Here is a 23708-nt window from a genome sequence, read left to right on the forward strand (position 1 = left end):
ATATATAATTAATTAATTAATTATAGATGGAAATTATAAATATTAAAATAAAAAAAAGTCAAAAAAAATATCGTGTGTTAGATGATGGAAGTCCCACATCCACTAGTTTAAACGTTTTTTTTTAAATTTAAGGATATTTTAAAAATAAAATATTAATTATTTCCACAGCATTTTAAAACCGTTTTGAAAATTCTATATTTAATTTTTTTTAATAAAAATTTAAAGATATTATTAAAAAATAAAAAATAAAACTCTCTCCATTATCGCACATCTCCACCATTCCCCTTTTCCTGTTTGCGGATCGACAGTACGGCAATTATCTTCTACCTCGAGGAGCACGCCTGAATTCGCATGGAAGCGATTACCTGCTTCTCTTCTTGCGGACCTCACACTCCACTTGTTCACTTCTCCAGGTCGCAGCCGCGATCTTCCTGTTCCTTGGAGCACCTCACTTCCAGACGCTTCAATTTGTACTTCAGACACCTCAATTCCAGAATTGGACGCCCTAAAATGGCTGCTCCTCTTCAAGTTTCTGCATCTTCGACCACTGGTTCGTCATTGCAATTGAACAGGTAATTAATTTCATTCGTCTATGAACATTGTGATTGATCTTTAGTTTTGCAATGAAGGTGCTTCCGAGGAGAGATTGGGGACTTCCACGTCTGGTCTGATTGGAGCGCATGATTTGCTTATAATCGGTCCAGGAGTTCTTGGCCGCTTAGTGGCGCAGAAATGGCGGGAGGTATTAATAGCCATTGAATCTCTGAGATATTGGCGGATTTTAGCTCTAGGTGTACTTGTTTCACCGTTACATTTGTAACAGGATCTTGTTGCTCGTGTAAATTGAGCAGGAACATCCGGGATGTGAAGTTCATGGGCAGACTGTCACAGTGGATCACCATGACGAGTTGATCCAATTAGGGATTCAACCCTCTTTGAAGGGAGGCGATGCGGCTCGTCGTTTTCCTTATGTGATTTTCTGCGCTCCTCCCTCCCGAACAGCGGACTATCCCGGTGATGTCAGGTGATTAGAAAACATGGAATTCATTGGAAATACATGACAGGAATGATATTCAATTTGTTTTTATCTTTCAAATTTTATGAGCTTCCTATTATCTTCTTGAAGGAACTGCAGCTTTATTCTTAGCAGATTGTCTCGAACCGATTCCCCATCCAAACTCCAAAATTTGATGAATATGAATATGAAAATTCAATGACCCATTAGACAATTTCAAACTTGTATTTTAAACTTTATTTGATTTTGCTTTACAAGGTATTGTCTGTTTTTTGAAAAATGGTGAAGCAGAGACTTGAGTTCTACATGTACTTCTCATATATCTTTTTTGTTCTCCCACATCGGTTCAAGAGGGGAACAAAGTATTCTTTATAAGAGTGTGGAAACCTCTCCCTAGTAGACGCATTTTAAAAACTTTGAGGGAAAGTCGGAAAGGGAAAGTCAAAGCAGATAATATCTGATAGTGGTGGGCTTGGACCGTTACATTTTTATTGACCTACCTTGTGTTTATCATTAAAAATATTTTGTTTGATTGATCAATCAGACTGGCTACATCAAGTTGGAATGGTGAGGGTTCATTTCTTTTTACTTCAAGTTCCGCACCATATGATTGCAATGACAATGGACCATGTGATGAGGTGGGTATCACTTATCTTACAACCTTTCCTTTATATTGGAATAATGTTGAACAGAAGTTTTCTCTTATTCATGGATACAGGACAGTCCAGTCGTACCAATCGGGAGGAGCCCTAGGACCGATGTCCTCCTGAAATCAGAAAAGGTAGTAATCGAGGTTGGTGGTTGCGTTCTTCGATTGGCTGGACTCTACAAAGCAGATAGAGGGGCACATTCTTATTGGTTAGAGAAGGGGACAGTCGATGTGCGTCCTGATCACATCCTGAATCTTATTCATTATGAGGTCTGGAAATGATCATTTATTTGAAATTATTCTGCTTTGTAGGAATGTCGTGGTATAGAGTTTTCCTTTCCTCGTTTTGTTGCTTATGGAAGTTCAATTATCTTTTAAAACTATGACTTAGTTACTCCTCTTGGCTATCTCTGCATATATAATTAGATTCAATATAAGATTACATGGAAAGCTTAGCGGATAAAAGATCCTTCCACTCGAAGTGTTTTCACTCCAGCCCGAACCAACTAAACATACAGAACTATACTGTATATCTTGATGGTCTCACAGATGATTCTGAAATGTCTTGGAACATCCCATTCATCATTGTTACTATTTTCCCTTGAGTGACAAATTTGATTGACCTGAAATACAAAGTATTTGATTCATGAATGCACTAATTTATTTCAGCAACTGCATTGATTCTTATTCCTTTTCCACTTTATTATCATTCCATTCCTTTCTAACGAACTGGGCATCTCCTTGAGTGATGATGAAATTTATATTGCTTTCACTATTCTCATGTAGTTCATGAAGTTGGATAATTTGTATTTTGAGAATTTGACATGGCTGACTGTGAAATCCCACATCGGTTGGAGAGGGGAACGAAACATTCCTTATAAAGGTGTGGAAACCTCTCCCTAGTAGACGTGTTTTAAAACTGTGAGGCTGACGTCGATACGTAAGGGGCAAAAGCGGACAATATTTGTTAACGGTGGGCTTATGCTGTTACAAATGGTATCAGAGCCAAACACTGGGTAGTGCGCCAGCGAGGACGTTGGGCTCCCAAGGGGGTGGATTGTGAGATCCCACATCGGTTGAAGAGGGAAATGAAACATTCATCATAAGGGTGTGGAAACCTCTTCCAAGTAGACGCGTTTTAAAACCGTAAGACTGACGGTGATACGTAATGGACTAAAGCAGACAATATCTGTTAGCGGTGGGCTTGTGTTGTTACACTGATTCTCTTATTTATCATGCACCCCTTAGTTGTGCTTTTATCGAGCAGGATGCTGCTTCTCTCTCCGTGGCTATTCTTAAGAAAAAACTTCGTGGACGGATTTTCTTAGGTTGTGATAATCATCCTTTGTCCAGGTTAATCCTTCTTCTACTGCTAGTGAAGATAAAAATTCCCAATACTTCAAAACTTTATAATTAAAGCAGTGGAAGGAAAGAAATTTGATTAGAACTTCTCATGATCCCAGGCAAGAAATCATGGACCTGATGATGAAGAGTGGGAAGTTCAGTAAAAAGTTCAAAGGCTTTACTGGTAAAGCCTTTCTTTTACTCCTTTTATTGTGTTTTGCATGCTTATATGACACAGAAAAAGGCTTCTACTAATCTTATGCATTATTTACCCTTCTTTTACTTTCACCATAGCTGCACTTCATCTTGTGATGCTCTGATATCCATGATTATACATGAATGACATGAATTTTCAGGAACCAAGGATCCTTTAGGAAAGAGATTGAACAACTCGAAGACTCGAGCAGAAATAGGGTGGGAGCCTAAGTACCCGAGTTTCGGTCAGTTCCTTGAAACCATTTAATCAAATGCTGCTTGTGCCTTGATTGACAGATGAGTTACAAAAAACTAGCTTAAGAATTCAATAGATCTGGTTTTGGAACTCAACACATCTAGCCTTGAGCTTTTGCATTTTTTTGATCTCTGTTATTTGTTTCGAATTGGAAAACGGATCGGTACATTCGTAAATACGAGTCGATTGAAGCATATGATGACTGTGTTTAAACATTTGAGTAGTGAATACAGAGTATTTGTAAAGAGAATTGATTATTGAACGACATACTTTCTGGTGGATAAAGCTCAAAGTGAAGGTATTTTGTTATGGCTACGGCTTCTACTTCCCTTTCAATTACATGTGAGTACTCTGACTAGATGTGATGAACATTTTTTTTTCTTCTTAAAAATGATTTCCAAAAAATATTTAGATTTATTTGATTTAAAATCATTCTAAATCGTGTGTTTAAAGATTTAAAATCTGTTACAAATAGTATGATAAGTTTGTTCTTCGAATTTTTGAAATTGAATTCGAGTATAGTTCGATAGATATATTTGTTGACAAGTCAATCCTCATCTCGAATGGTCGAACTAATAGTTGTTCTCGCTTCTACTTTCATCGTTATCATCTCAAGTAGCTTTCATGATGATTCGGTGAGATGACAATTTATTTTAATATGATTTGTCTTACTTATCACATCATTTGTGCTATTTTCACATTTTGACCGACTCTTTGGCTGAAGATATGTCTCTTGAGTTGTTTCTTTCTCTCGACGAAATTTTTATATTTAAGTGTCAAATAGGTAACATCTTCTTCATCAAGGATTTCTTCATCTTCGGAATCAACTTCTAAGATGGTCTTTGAAACAATACTTTTCTTCTTGTTGGATTCCTTCTTCATGTGTTCCTTCATGATAATCTCATGTGTCACGAGAGAACCGATGAGTTCTTCCAAAGTAAGTTTTGTAAGATCCTTTGCATTTTGAATATGCGTCACTTTTGTCTCCCAATTTTTAGGTAGAGACCTAAGAATTTTCGAGACATTTTCGGAGGCAGAATAAATTTTACCAAGTTTTTTCAAAGAATTTATAATATTAATAAATCTAGTAAACATTTCCTCAATAGACTCATGTACATCCATTTTAAAGTGTTCGTAATTATGAACTAACATGCTGATTTGTGTTTCTTTAACTTGATTTGTTTTCTCGTGAATTAATTCAAGAGTTTTCCAAATTTCACTTGCAGAAGAACACATCAATACTCTATTAAATTCATCATTACTCAGAGCACAATACAAATAATGTATAGCTCTAGCATTAAGAGAACATTTTTTCATCATACTCATCGAATTCATCTTCTAATTTAGGCACTTTAGTATTATTAACATTTTTCATTGGAACGTAAGGACCTTTAACGACATTTAACCATAAACTATAATCAATCGATTGTAAATAAATTTTTATTCTAATCTTCCAATAACCATAATTTGACCCATCAAAATAAGGAGGCCTAGAGGTAGACTCTCCTTCAATAATATCATGGGTGACTCCTAAATTTGTCATAAAAAAAACAATGTTCTACACAAACAAGCTCAATACCAATTGTTTGATTTGATATGATAATCCTCGAAGTGGGTAATATTATAAAAATTTTCCAAATAATTTTATACGCAATAAATTACAATAATAATTTCTATATTAAAAAAAAAATAGAGTCAGAGAAAATAATACCGTAATTTGGTTCACTTTCAAGCCCGAAGAAGAAAATTGAAAAGTTTGGAGGGAATCAAAGCGGTAGAAATTGTGTTGTGTAAAATGGAGAAATTGATTTAAATAGAAAGTAACAAAAATCAAAATTCAATTTAGATCATTGGATTGAATTAAAAAAACAAATGAACGGTGAAGATTAAAAGTAAATAATAATATTATAATAATAAATGCTATGACTAACGGTCAAATTTTATATATTATTTTATTTAATCTAAACGTCCAACGGGCCAACGGGCCAACGGCAACCTGCTTTTGCAGACTGTCCTTTCTTATTTTTATTTTATTTTTCAAATTAATTACAATATTTTAATTATTTTCTTTAAATATTAAAAAAAAAAAAAATCTTATTATTCCAAATCTCCACTTGTGATCTATAAGGGCAATAAAGTATTTTCAATTAAATCTCATTTACGTCGGAATTTTAACTTCAATTTAAATAATTTAAAAGGGGTTGAAATCATTATTTTAAATTATGCCACGAATATTATATTTAATTTTATAAATAATTAAGGTAGGTTTATTATCATCAATTAAACTGAAAAATAGAAAAACGAGTTAAAAAAGATTACGTATGAGGAGGCTATTTACGTAATTTCAAGTACCCCAATAGGCTAGATTGGCCGGGCATGTTATGCAACTTGAAGGCCCATTAAAGGCCCACAACCCAGAAATACGCGGGGAACTCGCAGTGACTTATTATTGGCGGGAAAATTATGGTACCACGTAACGAATCGTTCCGAGCCGCACATCTCCGTTGATTTCAATCCAAGGGCCATAAAACATTCATGTTGTCAAGAAGTCGGGTCACTACCCTTTCACGGACTCTTTTCTGAAACTCCCCGGCGTCCGAGAAAAAGCTATGGCAAAACACTTGTAGCGACAGGCGTCTTCCGATGAAGGTTAGTCCAATGGTTCGAGATCGTCGGAGGAAGAGGAACCAACAAGCGAGTAGATCAATGAGGAGCTCGAAGCGATCGCTCGTTCGGCAGGCTCCGATGAGGATGAATCTGTCGACGATTCAGGTAACGATACATTACCTGTCGAAAATGGCTAGGAAGAGGTAAATTTTGAATTGATTTCCACAACATACGGAATTTATTTGTGTTAATTTAGTCGGATCTCTCGGCAGGGATTTGATTTTTAAATTTCCTGTTACGAAGGTTAGATGGACTAGGTTTTGACGAATTTTTTCCCGTCATTTTGTACATTTGCAAATTCGAGGATAGAGAGGACTGACGAGTTGAGCCTATGGTGGCATTGTTGAACACAAATAGTATCGTTTTTCTTAGAACAGCGTCATGAACGTGTTTCATGCTTCTTTAGATTTCTGGTCACTTCTAATATGCTTTTGCCTGGTTTGATTTTCCATTTGGGGAAAGTGCCATTAGAATCTTCCTTTTATTTTACTCTTACCAACAATCTCTTAATGGTTTTGTTCTTGTAAATAGGACATCACGCATGTTATCCGCTTGTTGTAATTGTTGAGTTTCTTTATTCCTCAAATAATTTGGAAATTGTGTTGGTTATACTTCAGTAATAACAAACAAGCTCTTTCGACATAATACTTGCAGAGTCACGGACTACTCACGACACAAAAGAAACTCATTCACTGATAATATCAGAAAATTCAAAACATGAAGTGTAGTAGTATGTACAGAGTGTCTTGTAATCTCTTCTTGATTGGTGTTAATAAAGAGTGCAAGTGATTTCCTCAAACAGTTATGTTTAACAATTTGCTATCAGAGCCATGTTAGTGTAGGTTGTTTGATCTCTTTGAATTCTTAGTATGCTCTGTGGTTGGTTGCAGCTCTGTCTAATCTTACACATCATAACGATTTCTTGAGATTATTAGTGAGTCAGTTTCTTTTGTGTCATGAGTAGTTCGTGACTCTGCATGTTTTATGTCGAAAGAACTTGTTTGGTATTACTAAGGTATAATCAACACTATGGGTGATTTTCAAATCGTTGGAGGAATCAAGAAACTCAACAACAACATGTACTTCACACAACTCTTCGTGGGAAACACATCAATGATTGTTTTGTTGAAACGTTTTTATAACGTGTCTGCTAGGGAGAGGTTTCCACACCCTTATAAAGAATATTCTGTTCTCCTCCGAACTGATATGAGATCTCACAATCCACCCCCTTTAGGACCCATCGTCCTCATTGGCACTCGTTCCCCCTACAATCGATATGGGATCTCATAGAAACTTTGTTCTCTAGGCAGGATCACATTTCCCTCTTTTCGTACATAAGCACATTTTTCATTTTTAGTTTTAAGTATGAATTGCTCGGAAATGAATGAACACTCATTATTAGTACGTAGGCTGTCCAAGTCGACCCATAGGTGAGATTCAAAATCTAGATTTGACACCGGATGACCTTGACATTTTCCTACATCCCATGCAACATGATCTTCGCTTCTTAGAGTGAAGACTATTCCACACATTAGCACAAGTTTTTCCGACATACTTTGTCCTTACTCCCATGCATTCTAGGAAGATTTGCTATAGATTACCCAACATAGAATTGTAATAAGCAAAGCACCCTAATCATAAATTCTTATGATTGAGCCACTGAAAAGGAAGGTATACCTTGTTGGTATATGTATCGACTTTCAATTCCTTTTAAGCTTTTCTTAGTCATCCTAACCTTTGGATCTTTCTCATTCGAATATAGTTTCGATTTATTCATATATCTCTTCTTTATTCAGGTGTTATAATTTCACGGTAAATATGCAATTATATTTATTTCCGGTTGATATTTAAGATCTCTTACAAGTTTCCTATGGTTACTATTTCTTTAAGACAAGTTGATACATTAGTCAGTGTGCTAATAAATGGTGCTTTTCCATTAGGGGCACTTGGCAAGACATTACTAACCATCTCCTTGTTGGGCTAGCCGCTACAGGGGCATAACAGGCCCCAAAATCTACACTAAAAGACTGGATGAACCAAATTCGTCGTCGTTTTGCCCTGACTTGTGAGCTATAAAGTTTCTTGGAAATCCTGATGAAACGGTATTTTCTTCCTTCCTTGAAATATGTGAATTTTATTGAGGTTAGATTGGGGTTTGCGCTGAAAAATGATTATGCAATAATCATGCTCGTGTAGAATGAGTACTTCTAGAAGATTGTAGTCCTACACTGACTAATTAAAGGGAAGATTATAGGTATACGAGCGAAAAATCCATAGGTATGAGTTTTTTTTTTTTTTTTTTTTTGAAGAAATTAAAAGTAAAACTACGAAAACTGATGTTCAAAGTGGACAATATCATACCAATATGAAAGGTCGTTTGTTTATTGTGATATCAGAGTTATGCCCTTATCTTAAAAAATTCTAAGGTGTAGGAAAAAGAAGTTGACAATGTCATTCCAATGTGGAGTATTGTTGTTCCCAACGAGTATTCCCTTCTTTCAAGGACGATGAAGCTCTATAACACTAACTATCACGAAATAAATAAATAAATAAATAAATAAAAATTAAAAATTTATTAAGTCTAACAAACATTTAAGCTAAAATGATTATATTTGAGGTATTTACATTATTTTTTAGGTTAGAGTTTCAAATTTTTTTTTTTTGTTAAGAAACTTGGAAAGTTGATATTGGTCAACTCATAATCATTTTAATTATAATATCTTAAGAAATCATTTTAATTATAATATCTTAAAAAGGGGAAAGAATATGAAAGAGGAATATATAAGTGCACCAAATATAGTAATGTGTCTTTTGTTTTGTGATGCCAATTGTGGCTAAATATAGTATCAATACTTCTAATCTTTCACAATATTATATTCTTCTTTAGATTTTCTTTTCTTCTTAAACTTATTATTTCTTTACTTATCTACGCAATTTGTCATTCTATACATAAATATTAAAATAAATATATTAAGGGAGTTCAAAATATATAAAAATTTATATTATTATTTTATTATTATTTATTTATCAACCCCTCCTAAAAGTCATTTTTAATTATTTAGAAGATATTTTTTGTAAAATTTATATTATATTGAATTGCAAATGTTAATTAAATGTTGAAAATAAATAAACATTTTATTTTTATATGATTGGTTTGGGTCGAAACGATTTACAACTTAAACAATTGGATTAAATCTATAAAAAATGTGTCCGTTCGACTTACTCAACCTAACTCACGATCATCCCTAACTAAAAACTTATATAAAAAATTTCGACACGACGGGCCTACAGACGAACGTCCTCGGGAGAGTCGATTCCATTTCTTTCCCTCTCGACTTCTGATCATGCTCGAGAATCTTTGGGCTTTTCCTTTCGGACTTTCCCTCGAGGCTTTAAAGTGCGTCTGCTAGCGAGGTTTCCACACCCTTATCAATAGTGTTTTGTTCTCCTCCCCAACCAACGTGGGACATACTCTTGTACGGAATAATTTTATACCATTTTACTTAAGGTGTGGCTGCCAAAACTCTTATGCACTAATTAATTATCATAAATTAAAAAATAAAAAATCAATACAAAAGACTAAAAATCGAGCATGAGCGGAAACTAAGTGCTTATGTAATTTTCAGAATTTGATCCAACAACTTTGTTCGAAAAAATAAAACGTTTAGATATAAATTGTACAAAAATCTCAATAACGATATGAAATCAATATAAGAGAAAGTTTTGAAACGGATTACCTTGACAATCAAGATCAAAAGCAAAGAAACTCGTGATTCGAACTACTCCACAAAAGGTCTGATCAACACTACTTGAATGACTCGAGCATTCAAGTTCTAAAACACAATAATTTTCAAAAATTAAAATCAGAGGTATAAGAATTTGATCATCATCACTTATTGCTTAAATTTGCACAACATGTAGGAAAAGACTCAAACATCTTCTAGAACTTTCTTTGACGAGCTAACCATAGCTCGAATATAAGTGATTAAAGCTCGTTGTAACTTCTTGGTTCTCATTCCTTAGTCTGGGTTCATATCACTAGGGGTAAAAATGTAAAATCCTGAAATTTAAGACCCAACGAAAACTAAAATCAAAACTCAAGAGTAAAGAATTTAACGTCTTAAAACGTAAGGATACTCAAAATTCAGGGACCAAAAGAGAAATATATTAGTTTTCCTCTCTAACTGATCTCGGATCTCTCAATCCACCGCTAGCGGATATTGTCTTATTTGGGCTTTCTCTTATGGACTTCCACTCAAGGTTTTAAAACGTGTCGGCTAGGGAGAGATTTCCACACCCTTATAAGAAATGTTTCGTTCCCTTCTCCAATCGATGTAGGATCTCACAAATATAGTAATAGAATTTAGATAACCCACAATCTCGAGAAACCTACAATAATTTAAAGAAAATAATAAATATTTTAACGGCTAAACTAAGTTAATATTTACTTTATTGTATACATTATGATAAAGATATTATGCGGCAAATCGAGTAACGATAATTTCGAATAATCAATTTATAGTATAGTATGATACAAACATATTTGGCTATAGAATATAGGAATTAAAAAGAAGATCATATAATAGCAAAGAATGTCAAAATTTTGCATCGAATATCATATGGTGGGATTATCAGATTGTGACAAATCAACGGCCACCCAAAGCTGATCAGTAATAAATAAAAGAAATTATTATTAAAGAATAAAATCTTTTTAATATTACAAATAAATTAAAATTAAAGGAAAATTATTTTTGGAAAAAAAAAAAAAAAAACACACCCTTTATTTATTTATTTATTTATTTCAATTTTGTGAACTTATTAATTTTATTATTTGGAAATTATTTATAAAAATAATAGCATAGAAAATAAAGGAATTTTTGTAATATTCTTACTTACTTAGTGATATAAGTAAGGATTAGAAGATGCCCACTATATAATGAATTTTGATACCTTTAATAAAGTAGAAATTAATTTAAAATATATTATAATTTAATGATATTGTACTACTCGAAAAGTCATCTCGTCTCCTGAAAGTTGTACCTATTTTTGGTCTTTCGTTTCGTTGTTTCAGTTTGTGCTCGGAGAGAGAATAGACCCGACTCTCCCTCTTCCTGATCTACTGTTAAAATACGTCGGTCGTTTGAAGTTTTTGGGTTGGGTCGGATAGGATTAAACCCAATCATATCTAACCGTGACTTCGAGTTTAGGTGTCGGATTGTTATCCGAGAAGTACGACTTTATTTTATTATGATTTTTTATTTATAATGTTAAATGATGGGTTTATCTAAATAAGAAATGGTAATAAATAAATATTAATTGGAATGAGATTAGTGTAAAATTGTGGTTTTTGAAATGTAAAAGCATAAAATATTATAAAGAATTATATAATTATTTTAATTTTCTATTGATTAAAAATTGATAATAAATAAATAAATAATATACCATTCATGTGATGCCACGAACCGACATTGCATATTTTTTAAATAAAATGAAAAAATATTTTAAGGTTTCAATTGGTTTTTGTTTTTTTTATTAAAAAAAAATATTTATTATTTATTACGTTGAGAATGCTATCGAAATTCTAGATCAGCTAGATAAGAAGAATATCACGAGTATATAAGCGATGATAACTGTTTTCAATGAAGGGAAACATTTACGACTAATCCTTAAAAAGACACGAAGTGTCGTTACTTGTTGTCTAATAACTGTAAACTCGGATTCATACACATGCCCTTGAATTAGTCATTTCGGTGGAATCTCCGAACAAAGAAGTCGTGAAGCTCAAAAGATGTAGTCATGGTGTGATCTGTGGTAGAGCTTTATCAGATAACAACAGTCTTATTAGAGGGTTTTGAACCCCAAATCAAACTGTAAAAATAAAAGTTTAGCTCGTAACTTAGTTGTCGAGACAGCTATAATGACTCTTTCTAAAGGTCCAAACGTTCAAATCTCGATCTCATTAGAAAAGCAAAATTTCCTATATTCGGGACCTAATTCTATTTCGAGTATGCTCGTAGCTAAATGCATGCATGAAAAGTAGGTTACCCTTTTAACGAGAGAGGCGTATAAGAAGTATGGAACTCAAAAGCAACCCTTTCACAAAAAAAAAAAAAAATGGCTCTTGGCCTACGTCTTGAGCCACTTTATTTTATTTTTTTATATTTTAAAAATTAAATAAAATATTCAAAAAAATATTCCCCAACTATAAATTTAAATTTACGTACGAAAGATGCATTCACGATCACCAACTTATAAGAGATTCCAAAAGGTAAATAAATAAATAAAATAAATAAAGGCGAAGAAGCCTTTCAAAGCGATGCCATTTTATTATATAGTTTTTATTTAAGACTATATTTGTATGATATATTGATATCATCAACCTATCCTTAACAATAATATATTTTTCCTTTTAAAAAACATTAGGTTATATTACAACATGTGGTTTTTGGTGAAATTATTAACAAAAGTGTAATTTTCGGGCCTATTTCTTTTCGAGTAACCAGCTCCCTCCTGTTGTCGGGTCCCTCTTGAACTAAGAATACTCGAGGACGTCCCAAAATTTTTCAGTTGAAAATCAAATAATTAATCATATCTCACATTTAAACCGAACGATTCGTCTCTTATATATATATATAATAAGTTCATAAATTTTTGATAATTATATAATAATTCTCTAAATTTTAAAAATACTAAATTAAGTCTAAAATCAATGAAATTAATAAAAAAAAAAATTAAATATTAGGAAAATGCTAAAAAGTTTAGAGATTTATTAAATTGATGAAACATTTTTTAAACTTCGATACAAATTTAAAATATTAAAGGACTAAATTTATAATTTAACTAAATTATAATTTATTTAAATTACACAGTCTTGTAAAAAATGTTACCATCATAAAGGTGGTCCAAAAATTTTTAAATTCGGTCGAGATTCGAGTGCATTACACACTCCTTTTGGCTTGAAATTTAAATTTTTATAAAATATTAAAAAAAAATTAGTTAAATAAAAATGAACAAAGGAAATTAAAATAAATTGTGGGCTGAAAATGAAATGAAATTTGTAATTTTTATTTTAATTCATTAATGACAAATTTTAATAAAAATTTAATATTAAAATTAGTAATAGTAGAGGGATTAAATTATTTAAAAAAGAGTATAAATGCGAAAATATTTATTAAAAAAAAAAAAGAAAAAAAATTGAGATAATGTTGGGGACCTCAAAATAAATAAAATAAATATTACAGCATCTTTCACAGCTTCAATTCTCTGCTTTTTTTTTGTTTTTCATGTACGGCTCCTTTTTATGGTTTGTCGTTCTCTCTCTCTCATTGAACATATAAGAGATTTGAAAGCGAAATGAGAGACTTAGGACTTAGCTCACTTATTCTACTTTTTCTTGACTAAATCTCTCGAGATCGTGTTTTGTTTCAATAATCGACTTAAACATAGCTCAATTTATTATTATTATTATTATTATTATATTTAAAAAAAATATAAGAAAAACGTCGTAAAAATTAGGTAAAGAAGGATAAATAGAACCCTAAAAACTAAAAATTTATATTTTTTTTTTAAATGGACGGAAACAAAACCCTAAAACTAAAAGATATATTCTTGAAGTGAACGGAAACCCTAGTTAAGATATCAGCAAAACCCTAAAACTAAAAATTATATTTTTTAAAGAAACGGAAATAATAATTAAGATATTAACAAAAAAAACCCTGAAACTAAAAATTATATTTTTCAAAGAAACCGAAACATTAATTAAGATATTACTAAAACCTTGAAACTAACTCAAAGTTATATCGTTCGAAAATCAAAAAACTTAATATATATATATATATATCGTACACGTTCATACACAATACAAAACTTTACTATACACAGTACGTGTGTGTATATATATATATACACACACGTACACTCTCATACATATACAAAACTTTACTATACACAATACATGTATATATATATATATATATACATACACGTTCGTACACAATACAAAACTTTACTATATATATATATATATATATATATATATATATATATATTAAAGACACGTAGATATAATCGAAAAATTATAATATGGAAATTCAAACAACGAACATTTTGGTAGGAGGCGAGAAAAATTATTAAAAAATTGTAAAAATTTATGGAAATTTGTAAGAATGGTTAGGAATTGAAGGGTCTGGAGAATTCTGTTGGGGGCAAAAGAAAGGAAAAGGAAGTAGGAGCTTGTTCTTCAATTTCTTTGTTTTTTATTTGGATGCGAATCCAAAAAATTAAAAAAAAAAAAAAAAAAAAAAAAAAAAAAAAAAAAAAAAAAAAAAGGGCCATATTTTTCATATGGATAAATCCAAATACTTTCTCCAGCTCAATAGATGCCTCCAAGATAGCTACACCACCAAAATATTTTTATTTATTTTTTAAAATAAATAAATAAGTATTTTTTTTATTTATTATTATTATTATTATTATTATTATTATTATTATTCTGGGTGTGGATGTTTAATTTGGCAAATCCAAATTCTAAACCTAGGAAGGGAATTATCAAATCTAATAAAGCTGGATTTCATTCTAAAAGAATATATATATTAAAGAAAAAAGGAACAAAATTTTGACGTTAAGGGAAAAAAAGCGTTAATTAAATGTGTTTTTTTTTTAATAAGAATAAGTTTTTCTCATAAACCCGAGTCGTTTTTTTGACTAAGAACAACTAATCAAATCAGAAACAGAGCTATCGTCATCAAATTTATACACCGCTTAGTTGAGCTTATAATAATACCTTAAACAATTGAGTTGAGTATTTACATTCTGATTGGCTTATACACAGTTTTGTTATAGACTCTTAATTTTTCTTTATTTATACTCTTAATTTTAAAATTCAGACTCTTACTAAACATTTCAATTTTATTTATAGCCTCTTAGTTTTTTTTTATTTTTAAAGAGACTTTTTAGACGTTTTAATATTCAAATACTAAATTTTTAATAATTTAACTGTTTTTAGTTCAGATATAAGATTAAAAAGGAAATCACTTTAAATAAATAAATAAATAAATATATATATATATATATATATATATATATATATATATATATATAGAAAAAACTTATAAACTTTAAAGACTTTAAAGAAATATTATTAATTCCTTTGACTTTCAAATTTTTGTCTAATAAATCTTTGACCTACTAAGTGAAAGTTTAGTGTAGCCTAAACTCACCATAGGTAAATATTGAGCTTTTCTTTTCGAATTTTTCCTCAACATTTTTTTGAATTTTCCCTCAACGTTTTTTTGAATTTTCCCTCCCCGCTCGCTAGCAAATATTGTCTTCTTTGAGTTTTCTCTTTCGAATTTTCTCTCAATGTTTTTAAAACGCATCTGCTAGGGGAAGTTTACACACCCTTAATTTTCCCTCGCCGCTAGCAAATATTGTCTTCTTTGAGTTTTCCAAACGCGTATGCTAAGGAGAAGTTTACACACCCTTAATACATAATACTCCGTTCTTCTCCCCAACCGAGGTAGAATCTCACATTTAGGCTCCCACTAGACATAAATTTCCAGACTTTTTAGACGTTTTTCAATGTTCAAATACTAAATTTTTAATAATTTAACATTTTTTTATTTAGATACAAGATTAAGAAAAAAGAAAGTCCTCTTTAAATAAATAAATAAATATATATATTATATATATATAGAGAGAGAGAGAGAGAGAAGAGAATAAAAGGAATTGGACGGTGAAAAGATTGGAGAAAAAGGAAATGTGATCTGATTGTAAAAGGAATTTGGAAGCTCTCTCTGTTGTGGAGAGTTTGTATGTGGAAACCGTACAAAGGACACGTCTCTGTTTGTTTTTTCACATATAATATAATATATAATATATATTATATATATATATATATATATATATATATATATATGCAAAGATTCGAAGCTGTGCATAATTTTTGCAATATATCCCATTCAAAAGAGTGGCTTGGAAGTTTCCAGCTCCTTCAAATATCTCTACCAAACGAACATTCTCTGTTTCTTTCCCTCTCTCTCCTCACAAAATGGCTGTTATAAATATCCCCTTTTGGGGCCTTCATTCCTCACTACAATCCCAACCATTCCCCTTTTCTGTGCTTCTCCTTTGCTTCCCATTCACTTCTAACCTCTCATTAATGGAGACTGTCAACAAGTTGGTTTCAGACAGGCCAGTGGTTGTGTTCAGCAAGAACACTTGCTGTATGAGCCATTCTATCAAGACACTCTTGTGTGATTTCGGAGTTAACCCGACTGTCTACGAGCTCGATGAGCTTCCTGGAGGCAAAGAAGTAGAGCAAGCCCTCCTCCGCATTGGCTGCAACCCCGCCGTGCCGGCCGTGTTCATTGGTGGTGAACTCGTCGGCGGCGCTAATGAAGTCATGAGCCTTCACCTTAAGAGGAACTTGATCCCAATGCTTAGGAGGGCTGGTGCTTTATGGGTTTAAACTTTGCTTCCCCCCCTCTAACTATAACTTTTGACATACCTAAGCTCAGAGAGTTTACTTGAAAAGTCCTTATGTAAGTCCTTTTTTGGTGACTTCAATGTAATCTGATGTAATGTAATGTTTTGGTTTATCTAGTAATAAAGTTCATGAAGTATAAAAACTAACCCAAATCTTCCATCTGCAAAGAAATATTTGAAAGTTCATTAATAATGTAAAACCGAGTAGCTAATTCAGAAATACACAGAAGAATACATAGGCTTCTACCTGAATATAATCAATGATCTTGTGTACATAAGTTACACGAAAGACTGCTCTTCGTTTGCTACGAAAATACATACAGATTTCAGTTTTCATAGTCATGAAATCATCATAGTATTTAAGTACCTCGTATGCAGCTACTCAATCGGAATGCAGTGGCTATGATTTCGCCAACTTTTGTTCGGTTGATCTCGACAATGTGAAACTGTATGAGTGATTGGAGAGATTTGTGTGAATGGTTGTGAAATCATGTTGCAGTTCTTTCAAATGATTCATCCGCACGTGTACAAGTTACTATTTACTCTTCATCATCGGAGGGTCGTTATCTAAATCATTACTTGCAAATGTAAACATTGTGGATTGAATTGTTACTCATAAGAGTTCGGTTTCTTCTTGGTCTCCGTCGGCATCATCGACCTCATTGTCTTCGTCGTCTTCAGGTGCATCAGGATCCACTCCCTGCAATATTAATGTGTTTCAGAGGAGGAAATGCATTTCAATGAGCTGTTCATGTTCTAATGCCCTCTTCCCTCTAAAGGAAAAATAATACGCAGTGCCCTTGCGTAGGCCCTTTTTAGGACTAGACTATGCGTGATTGAAGCAATGTTCAATTTCTTGCTTTCAATCATCAGTGAAATTGTCTCTTAAAAAAAAAAAAAAGCGTTTAGAACTTGTATATATCCTCAAATTTTTAAGCTGTGTTTTTCTACGCGTTCTAGACCTTCATTGATAAATAAAAGCAAACCTTCATTTGTTTTTCTAAGCGCTCTAGACCTTTCTTGGCAGCTTCGTTCTGGGGATTCATCCTGTACATGATTAATAAACCAAATAAATATGACATGAAAAAAGGCAATGGTCAGAAAATACCGCTACAGAAGCAAGAAAGCTGAAGAAAAATACACATGGGAAAAATTAATAAAACTAGAAAAGGACAACAGAATAGTGTTAGGTTGAACTTGCAGAAGCTAGACTGTTTCAGAACCAAGTCTTATGTAACATAAGAGATCCTAAGTACTTGTTACAGTTAGTTGGATTCTCGAGGAACTACTTTTTTTGACACACCGGGATAATTCAGTGTGCAAGGGGAGAGGGAATGTATAGAATAATGTTAGTTGGCGAGGCGGTCCAACTATGGGTGTATTAGATCCCACATTGGTCGAGGAGGAGAACGACTCATTCTTTATAAGGGTGTGGAAACCTCTGCCTAACAGACGTGTTTTAGAAACCTTGAAGGGAAGCCCAAAGAAGACAATATCTGCTAGTAGTGGGCTTGGGCTGTTACAGAGTGAGACAGCGACGTTTAGTGAGGTTGTTAGTCATACATAATTGTGAGTATAATGTAGAAAGTTTCGGTTAATGGGTATGATTTTCCACTCTTAAAACAGGAGATTGCCAGTAGAATGGAGCGGGGGCGGGCAAACAGAAAGCATTGTGCATAACGTTTCACCTTAATGCAGCTTGATAGTGAGATAAAGCGTCTTGCAGCATATTTGTGGCTGCAAATACTTGAGCTAGTTTTACGTGAAGAGAATCATCAGCCCAGTCCTTAAGGTACCTCTCCAGTAAGGATACAGCATCCCCATTTCGACCTTCGATTACATGGAGCTCTGCCAAAGCTAATGCCGACCCGAGGTAACCAGGTTCCAGCCTAAGGGCTGACTCATAAAACTTCTTGGCCTATCAAAAATTCCATGCCAGATCCACATATGAAATATATTTGCTAATAGCAGTCTCAAAGTCTGAATTACTACAAAACAAATCTTTAAGTCATGTACCTTCTCTCTACCACCTGAGTTACTAGCATGTACATCTCCAACTAATTTTAGAGCCTTTGCAGATTGAGGCATCGCTTTCATTGCCTCCCGAGCAGCATATAATGCCTCTTTTATTTTAGACAGAGCTAGATGAGAATGGACCAAGCCTGCAGCCAAAAGTGAATTCACAACCATTTGAAATTTGAGCATTTTAGGCAACGAAATACATTTATCGACAGTTTGATTGCATTCACGAATGCACAAAAACCAAAATAAAATGAAGGTAACATTGAGAGCGGTATGATAATTGTATGATATTTTCCCCTAAAAAGTTGCACCTTGATATGAACGAATATCGGGTCTCAATTCTTGCGCATTCCTGAACGCACTAACGGCTGCGTCTGGCTGCTTCAATGCTAATAACAGGTTTCCCTGAAAGTAGAAACTAGAAATTTGAGGTGTTTGATATTCTGGTGGGCATTCTATTCAGGTCTCTTTGCAAACGTATATTTAATAAGTACCTTCATGATGAAACCTGTTATATGCCTTTCATCGATTCGGATGCTCTGATTATTCACAGTATGAATGTTAGAACATATAGAAAATAAAACAAATCCCAAAGCTCTGTTTTGATAACAAACCTTCTCAGCATAAGACAGGGCTCCCCTCTCATCTTTTGTTTCCCACAATACAGACAAAGCCACAAAAACTTCTGGTCTTGTAGGATCAATATTTAACAAGTCATAGACTAACTTGTTTAGCATTGAATAATCAGACTTCATCTTCAGAAGCATTGCATATTCATCCATATATGTTACAAGATATGGATCAATTGATCGTGCCTGTAATAACATTAAATTAAATGTTACTGGGGGATGAAAGACGTAGATCATTATCATAATTACGCTGACGTTTCACGTTACCTTTTCAAAATTCATGATAGCCTCATCGTTTTTTCCCATGATGGCTTCAACCTGGACACAGAGTTGTCAACATGTTAGTCAGGAGGAAAGGGCGAAAGAGTTTTTTTTTATGCTTACAGAACATTCAATATCATCAAATAAAGTATGACGCACCAATAGATGAAAATGTATGTGCTTAATTACAAACTTAGTCCTTCAAATTTGTATCAATTTGATCTCTGAACTTTGATATGTTTAAAATTCATGGATCTACGAGAAATACAATTGAAAATTTAGGGTTCTAACGTAAAATCCAATTTTAGTATACACAAAATTGAAACTTTAAGAACCTATTAGACATATTTAAATGTTTTGGACTAAATAGACATAAATCTCAATGAGTGAAAACAGGAAGTATTTTTGCAAAAACATTATTGTCATGAAGGGGCATCATACAGCAAAACAGAATATGAGAAAACTTGAAAGAGAGCACACACATAAAGGTGATGTAATGCCCACTGCCAAAACAATTATGGATATTCTTCTCCCTCAGCTACAAGCAACATAAGCTAGCTCCACTTGAATACAGAGAGAAGTGAGAAACTTCATCCAGTTTCAACATTCCGTTTCACTAGGAGCCACAAATATGCTTGAGGAGAAAGGGTTGCCCAAGATTAAACATTCATAATCTTAGATTTGTTATCACAAGAACCCACCTTTGCAATTTCAAGTAACAGGTGAATATTATTGGGAAAACGTTGCAATAAATCCAAAAACAGCTCCAAACCACCTGCAAAGGTTATTTAAAAAAGTAATCATAAATAAATATAGAGAGAAATGAGAAAGCTAGCTGATGTCTGAACTCATATGAACCAAGTTGTATATCATTTGCATAAGAGGAGGATGAATATTATCAAGTGCTTACAGGATAAAGTGACATAAATTATCATAGTTCGAACAGGAAGACAGTATTTTACCTTTGTAATCATTTGACGCAATGCAGCACTGGGCCTCAACATAGCGCTGCAGATAATTTCAAAACAACATAAGCACTTTTTTAAAAAAATAATAATAAGAAAACACTAATGAATTTTTAAAATATAACGGGAAAATAAAGACATGTAAAACAATTTAAACTAATTCTGAACTTGTAAACTAATTCTGAACTTGCCCATGATCTACAGAAGATCGCACAATTTGTTGGTGCTTGCAAAATCAGAGAAAATACAAATACTTGGTCGACGACTATTTAAACCAACTACTCATTTGGAAATTTCCCGTGATCAAATACTAGGCAGTACTTATCCATTACATTTCTTTAAAATGATTGGTAAAATAACAAGCATAGAATACACCAGGTTTTGAGTTTGGAAGCATGTTATATCAATTAATGTGAATCCATTTGCCCTATTCTTGGCTGGCAAACAATGGGTAGTAATAATTGGACACTTCATCCTTCTCTTTGTTGAATGGAAGTTTGTTTCAAAACTCAAATACATGTGCAGCTTAAAAGCCTACTAACATCAAAGCTATTTGATAAGGCAACATGAGCATAGATCAGTAGTAAAGGTATCTGCATCATCCCTCAAGGTTGGTGATTTAAATCCCGACACTCCGTGTATAACTCAAAAAAAGAAAAGGAAAAAGCTATCTACAATTAAGCAAATGAGAAAGGGCTCGTCATTTCACAATTAAACCAAATCGTAAAGTATGAAAAGTGGAAGCTTGTTAGTTGCTTATCTCTTCCAACACTTACTGGCAGCCAGCGATTTGAGTCAAAGTGATCAAAAGGAGTTTTGCCACTTCTGTTTGATGTCTGAAATAAAATTCAAAAGAAACCAGAAGGGGAAAATTGTAAAATGATGTTAAATTTTCTACAAACAAAAATTACGATAAAACAAAACCAGCATTGATGCAAATGATCTTCATGCTAACTGAAAAACTGAGGTCATCATTTCAATCTAATATTTTGGAGACAGCATAAGAATCTCTGTGGACACTGAATATGGTAATAGAAGTCAATACAAGGATTAAAAAAGAAGAAAGACGATAAGAGACTCAAAACCAAAAGACGGGACTGCCAGGTTTGACATCTCGTAAAACCTATCATAAGCATAGTGGTCAGCAGCTTCTGAAACCTAACTGTAGAACTCGACAAGCTAATAGAATTACAGGAATATCATATGACATTGAAAAACTTATACTACTGAAATTTTGAATAAAGATATAACTACAAATTAAAAATTACGTGTCCCTACATTCAATTAGTGCTTTCTATCAATAGATTCGAAAACCAACCTGAGGAAACAACGAAATGATATCTTTGGCAGTAGCGCCAAGTTCTGCTAAAGCTATAATAGCTTCAAACACAAAAGGGCAATTTCTGTAAAAAAAAAAAAAAAAAAAAAAAAAAAAAAAAAAAAAAAAACAAGTATTAGAGCGTGAATCTGAATTTTTGTTATGGGAGGGAGAAAGTATAATAATTTTAGTCAACAACCACATAAAAAGTAAGCTGAACAAACAACAGTCAGCGAAGTTGTTATGTCTGCAGTCACAAGTTTGATTGTCAATGGTGCAGGATCCGTAAAACAGTTAATACATATAAGTTAAGAATTGAAAACCAAGTGTCCATGTACGTATTTGCAACGGACAGCACAATTGCTTTCACTAACTAACCTTAAGCACTCCTTGTAACATGCAATAGCAGCACGGTTATGTCTCGCAAATCTATAAAGCTTTCCCATCAAAAGATTCATTTGTAAATTTCTTGCTTTACTTGGAATTCCCTCCATCTGCAAGGTATAACTGACAGAAGTTTAACATCAAGTAGAATATCTGTGCACGAGCGCATGTGAGAGAGAGAGATAGACCTCTACAAGGGCAGCTCTGTTGTCACTTAATGCACAATAACACGACGCAATTTTAAACTTCACCTGTCGTAATAACAATATCAAGGCATAATATGAATCATGAAGGGAAAAGAAATCACCTAAAAGACTGAAAAGAACAATTTTGCAACAAATAAGCTGATGAAGGGAAAATAAACAAGATATACATAATAGGAAACAGTTTCGTTCTACCTCATTTTCATTAATGGCCGATACGTTAAAAGAGTTTGGAGAAGAGGATCTGTTTGACTGCAAAGAACTTCTAATAGTAGCTGAATTTTGTTTAGGAATAATCTTATAGTATTGCAGGGCTTGCTTGTAAGTATGCTGTCAAGTTATACAAGAAAGTTACACCCCTAATATTATTGAAGATAATTTAGCATAAAACTAATCCTGGAGTAAGCAGCATCTAATCAACTCAGAGACTTACAATTGCTCTTCGATACTCCCTTTCTCGAAATAATGCATCCCCAAGAAGCACCTAGCAACGAAGAAACAGAGTAAAAAAAAGGACCAACTACAAGATGGACTAGAGTGCAGAAATTTCTTTCAAAAAACGATGCGATAAAAGATGAACAAAATCTTCTGAAAACAGTACAATAGCAGTAAATGAATTCAGAACTACAAACCAAGCTCTCAGACTTGAGGTGAGGACTGGATTCTACATTAGCAGCAGGCGATGAAACAAGAAAGCAACCCTGAACAATATAAGAAAAAACACCGAACAGATTTAGTCCGATCTCCAATCCGAATTTGAAGAAGGTGAATTTGCTTGTTTATGTGTTGAGAGTGAGTGAATATAAACTGAAGAGAAAGCGATGAGAGAAACGAAAGCTTACCAGCATGTGAGCTGAACTGTAGAGCCCTAGGTCGAGAAGAGTGGAGATTTGATCCTTTGGAACCTCCATTTTTGTTTCAGCAGTTCTTAGTTCGGAAGATTGCTGAAAATTTTGAACCAAATGTGCTGTCACGGAAACCTCAACAGAACCCGCTCTCTTCTCCCTCCCTCTCTTGCTGCAAAGGAAGAACGTATCTGGTGTGGGCCGAAATTATTATTTTAAAAAGGCCCAAATATTTGGCCCAATAACCGGACGGAGGCCCAAAAATCGGCTATGCAGGCTGCTTTGGGCCCACAACAACAATCTCGTCTCGCCACTTTGAAAGTATTAAACTTTGAAAAACATTTTGTTTTGAAATAATTAACGACAAATATCATTTTTTTTTTAATTAATTGATACATTAAATATAAATTTTATATGGAGAACCATCTTACATCAATAATCCACAATTTTCAATCTCAAATAGACACAAA

The 23708-nt window shown here is 33.1% G+C and overlaps 3 protein-coding genes and 1 long non-coding RNA gene across 5 annotated transcripts; 3 read left to right on the forward strand and 1 right to left on the reverse strand.

The window, feature by feature from the left end:
- The first annotated feature begins 260 nt into the window (after positions 1-260).
- Positions 261-3768, forward strand: EMB2799 (NAD(P)-binding Rossmann-fold superfamily protein). The gene is made up of 8 exons (XM_023691932.2): positions 261-550; positions 630-742; positions 852-1024; positions 1560-1653; positions 1734-1934; positions 2932-3017; positions 3128-3192; positions 3365-3768. The coding sequence occupies exons 1-8, from the start codon at positions 352-354 to the stop codon at positions 3469-3471; spliced, it is 1038 nt and encodes a 345-aa protein (XP_023547700.2). The 5' UTR covers positions 261-351; the 3' UTR covers positions 3472-3768.
- Positions 3769-5959: 2191 nt separating this feature from the next.
- Positions 5960-8518, forward strand: LOC111807394 (uncharacterized). Its single transcript, XR_002816941.2, has 2 exons — positions 5960-6231; positions 8067-8518. It is a non-coding gene; the product is annotated as an uncharacterized LOC111807394 (long non-coding RNA).
- Positions 8519-16057: 7539 nt separating this feature from the next.
- Positions 16058-23396, reverse strand: LOC111807320 (anaphase-promoting complex subunit 7). 2 transcript variants are annotated; one of them, XR_015423232.1, is made up of 19 exons: positions 23236-23396; positions 23026-23094; positions 22827-22877; positions 22589-22723; positions 22379-22441; positions 22185-22300; positions 21807-21891; positions 21265-21324; positions 20486-20531; positions 20225-20298; positions 19530-19580; positions 19248-19448; positions 19128-19172; positions 18945-19038; positions 18628-18773; positions 18300-18529; positions 17598-17658; positions 16859-17311; positions 16058-16772 (listed from the first exon to the last, which is right to left on the reverse strand). XR_015423232.1 is itself a non-coding variant. In XM_023692988.2 (18 exons), exons 1-18 carry the CDS (start codon positions 23302-23304, stop codon positions 17225-17227), a joined length of 1683 nt encoding a protein of 560 aa, XP_023548756.2. In that variant the 5' UTR covers positions 23305-23396; the 3' UTR covers positions 16774-17224. The 2 variants fall into 2 exon arrangements, 1 of the variants encoding a protein (XP_023548756.2); XM_023692988.2 differs by lacking the exon at positions 16058-16772 and having other exon boundaries at positions 16774-17311.
- Positions 16286-16758, forward strand: LOC111807321 (monothiol glutaredoxin-S2). Its single transcript, XM_023692989.2, has one exon. The coding sequence runs from the start codon at positions 16286-16288 to the stop codon at positions 16592-16594; it is 309 nt and encodes a 102-aa protein (XP_023548757.2). The 3' UTR covers positions 16595-16758.
- Positions 23397-23708: the final 312 nt, after the last annotated feature.

The sequence above is a fragment of the Cucurbita pepo genome, chromosome 12 (genome assembly GCF_057944985.1).
Source record: "Cucurbita pepo subsp. pepo isolate OVF chromosome 12, ASM5794498v1, whole genome shotgun sequence".
NCBI classification, from domain to species: Eukaryota; Viridiplantae; Streptophyta; class Magnoliopsida; order Cucurbitales; family Cucurbitaceae; genus Cucurbita; species Cucurbita pepo.

Excerpts from the sequence above, each read along its gene's own strand:
- LOC111807320 (XM_023692988.2), bottom strand. The coding sequence starts at position 23,304 with ATGGAGGTTCCAAAGGATCAAATCTCCACTCTTCTCGACCTAGGGCTC. Across the intron at positions 22,301-22,378 it reads ACAGAGCTGCCCTTGTAGAG|ATGGAGGGAATTCCAAGTAA; the intron begins GTCTATCTCTCT and ends TATACCTTGCAG. Across the intron at positions 19,173-19,247 it reads CCCTGTCTTATGCTGAGAAG|AGCATCCGAATCGATGAAAG; the intron begins GTTTGTTATCAA and ends GTGAATAATCAG.
- EMB2799 (XM_023691932.2), top strand. The coding sequence starts at position 352 with ATGGAAGCGATTACCTGCTTCTCTTCTTGCGGACCTCACACTCCACTT. Across the intron at positions 551-629 it reads TTCTGCATCTTCGACCACTG|GTGCTTCCGAGGAGAGATTG; the intron begins GTTCGTCATTGC and ends TTTGCAATGAAG. Across the intron at positions 743-851 it reads TGGCGCAGAAATGGCGGGAG|GAACATCCGGGATGTGAAGT; the intron begins GTATTAATAGCC and ends TAAATTGAGCAG.
- LOC111807321 (XM_023692989.2), top strand. The coding sequence starts at position 16,286 with ATGGAGACTGTCAACAAGTTGGTTTCAGACAGGCCAGTGGTTGTGTTC.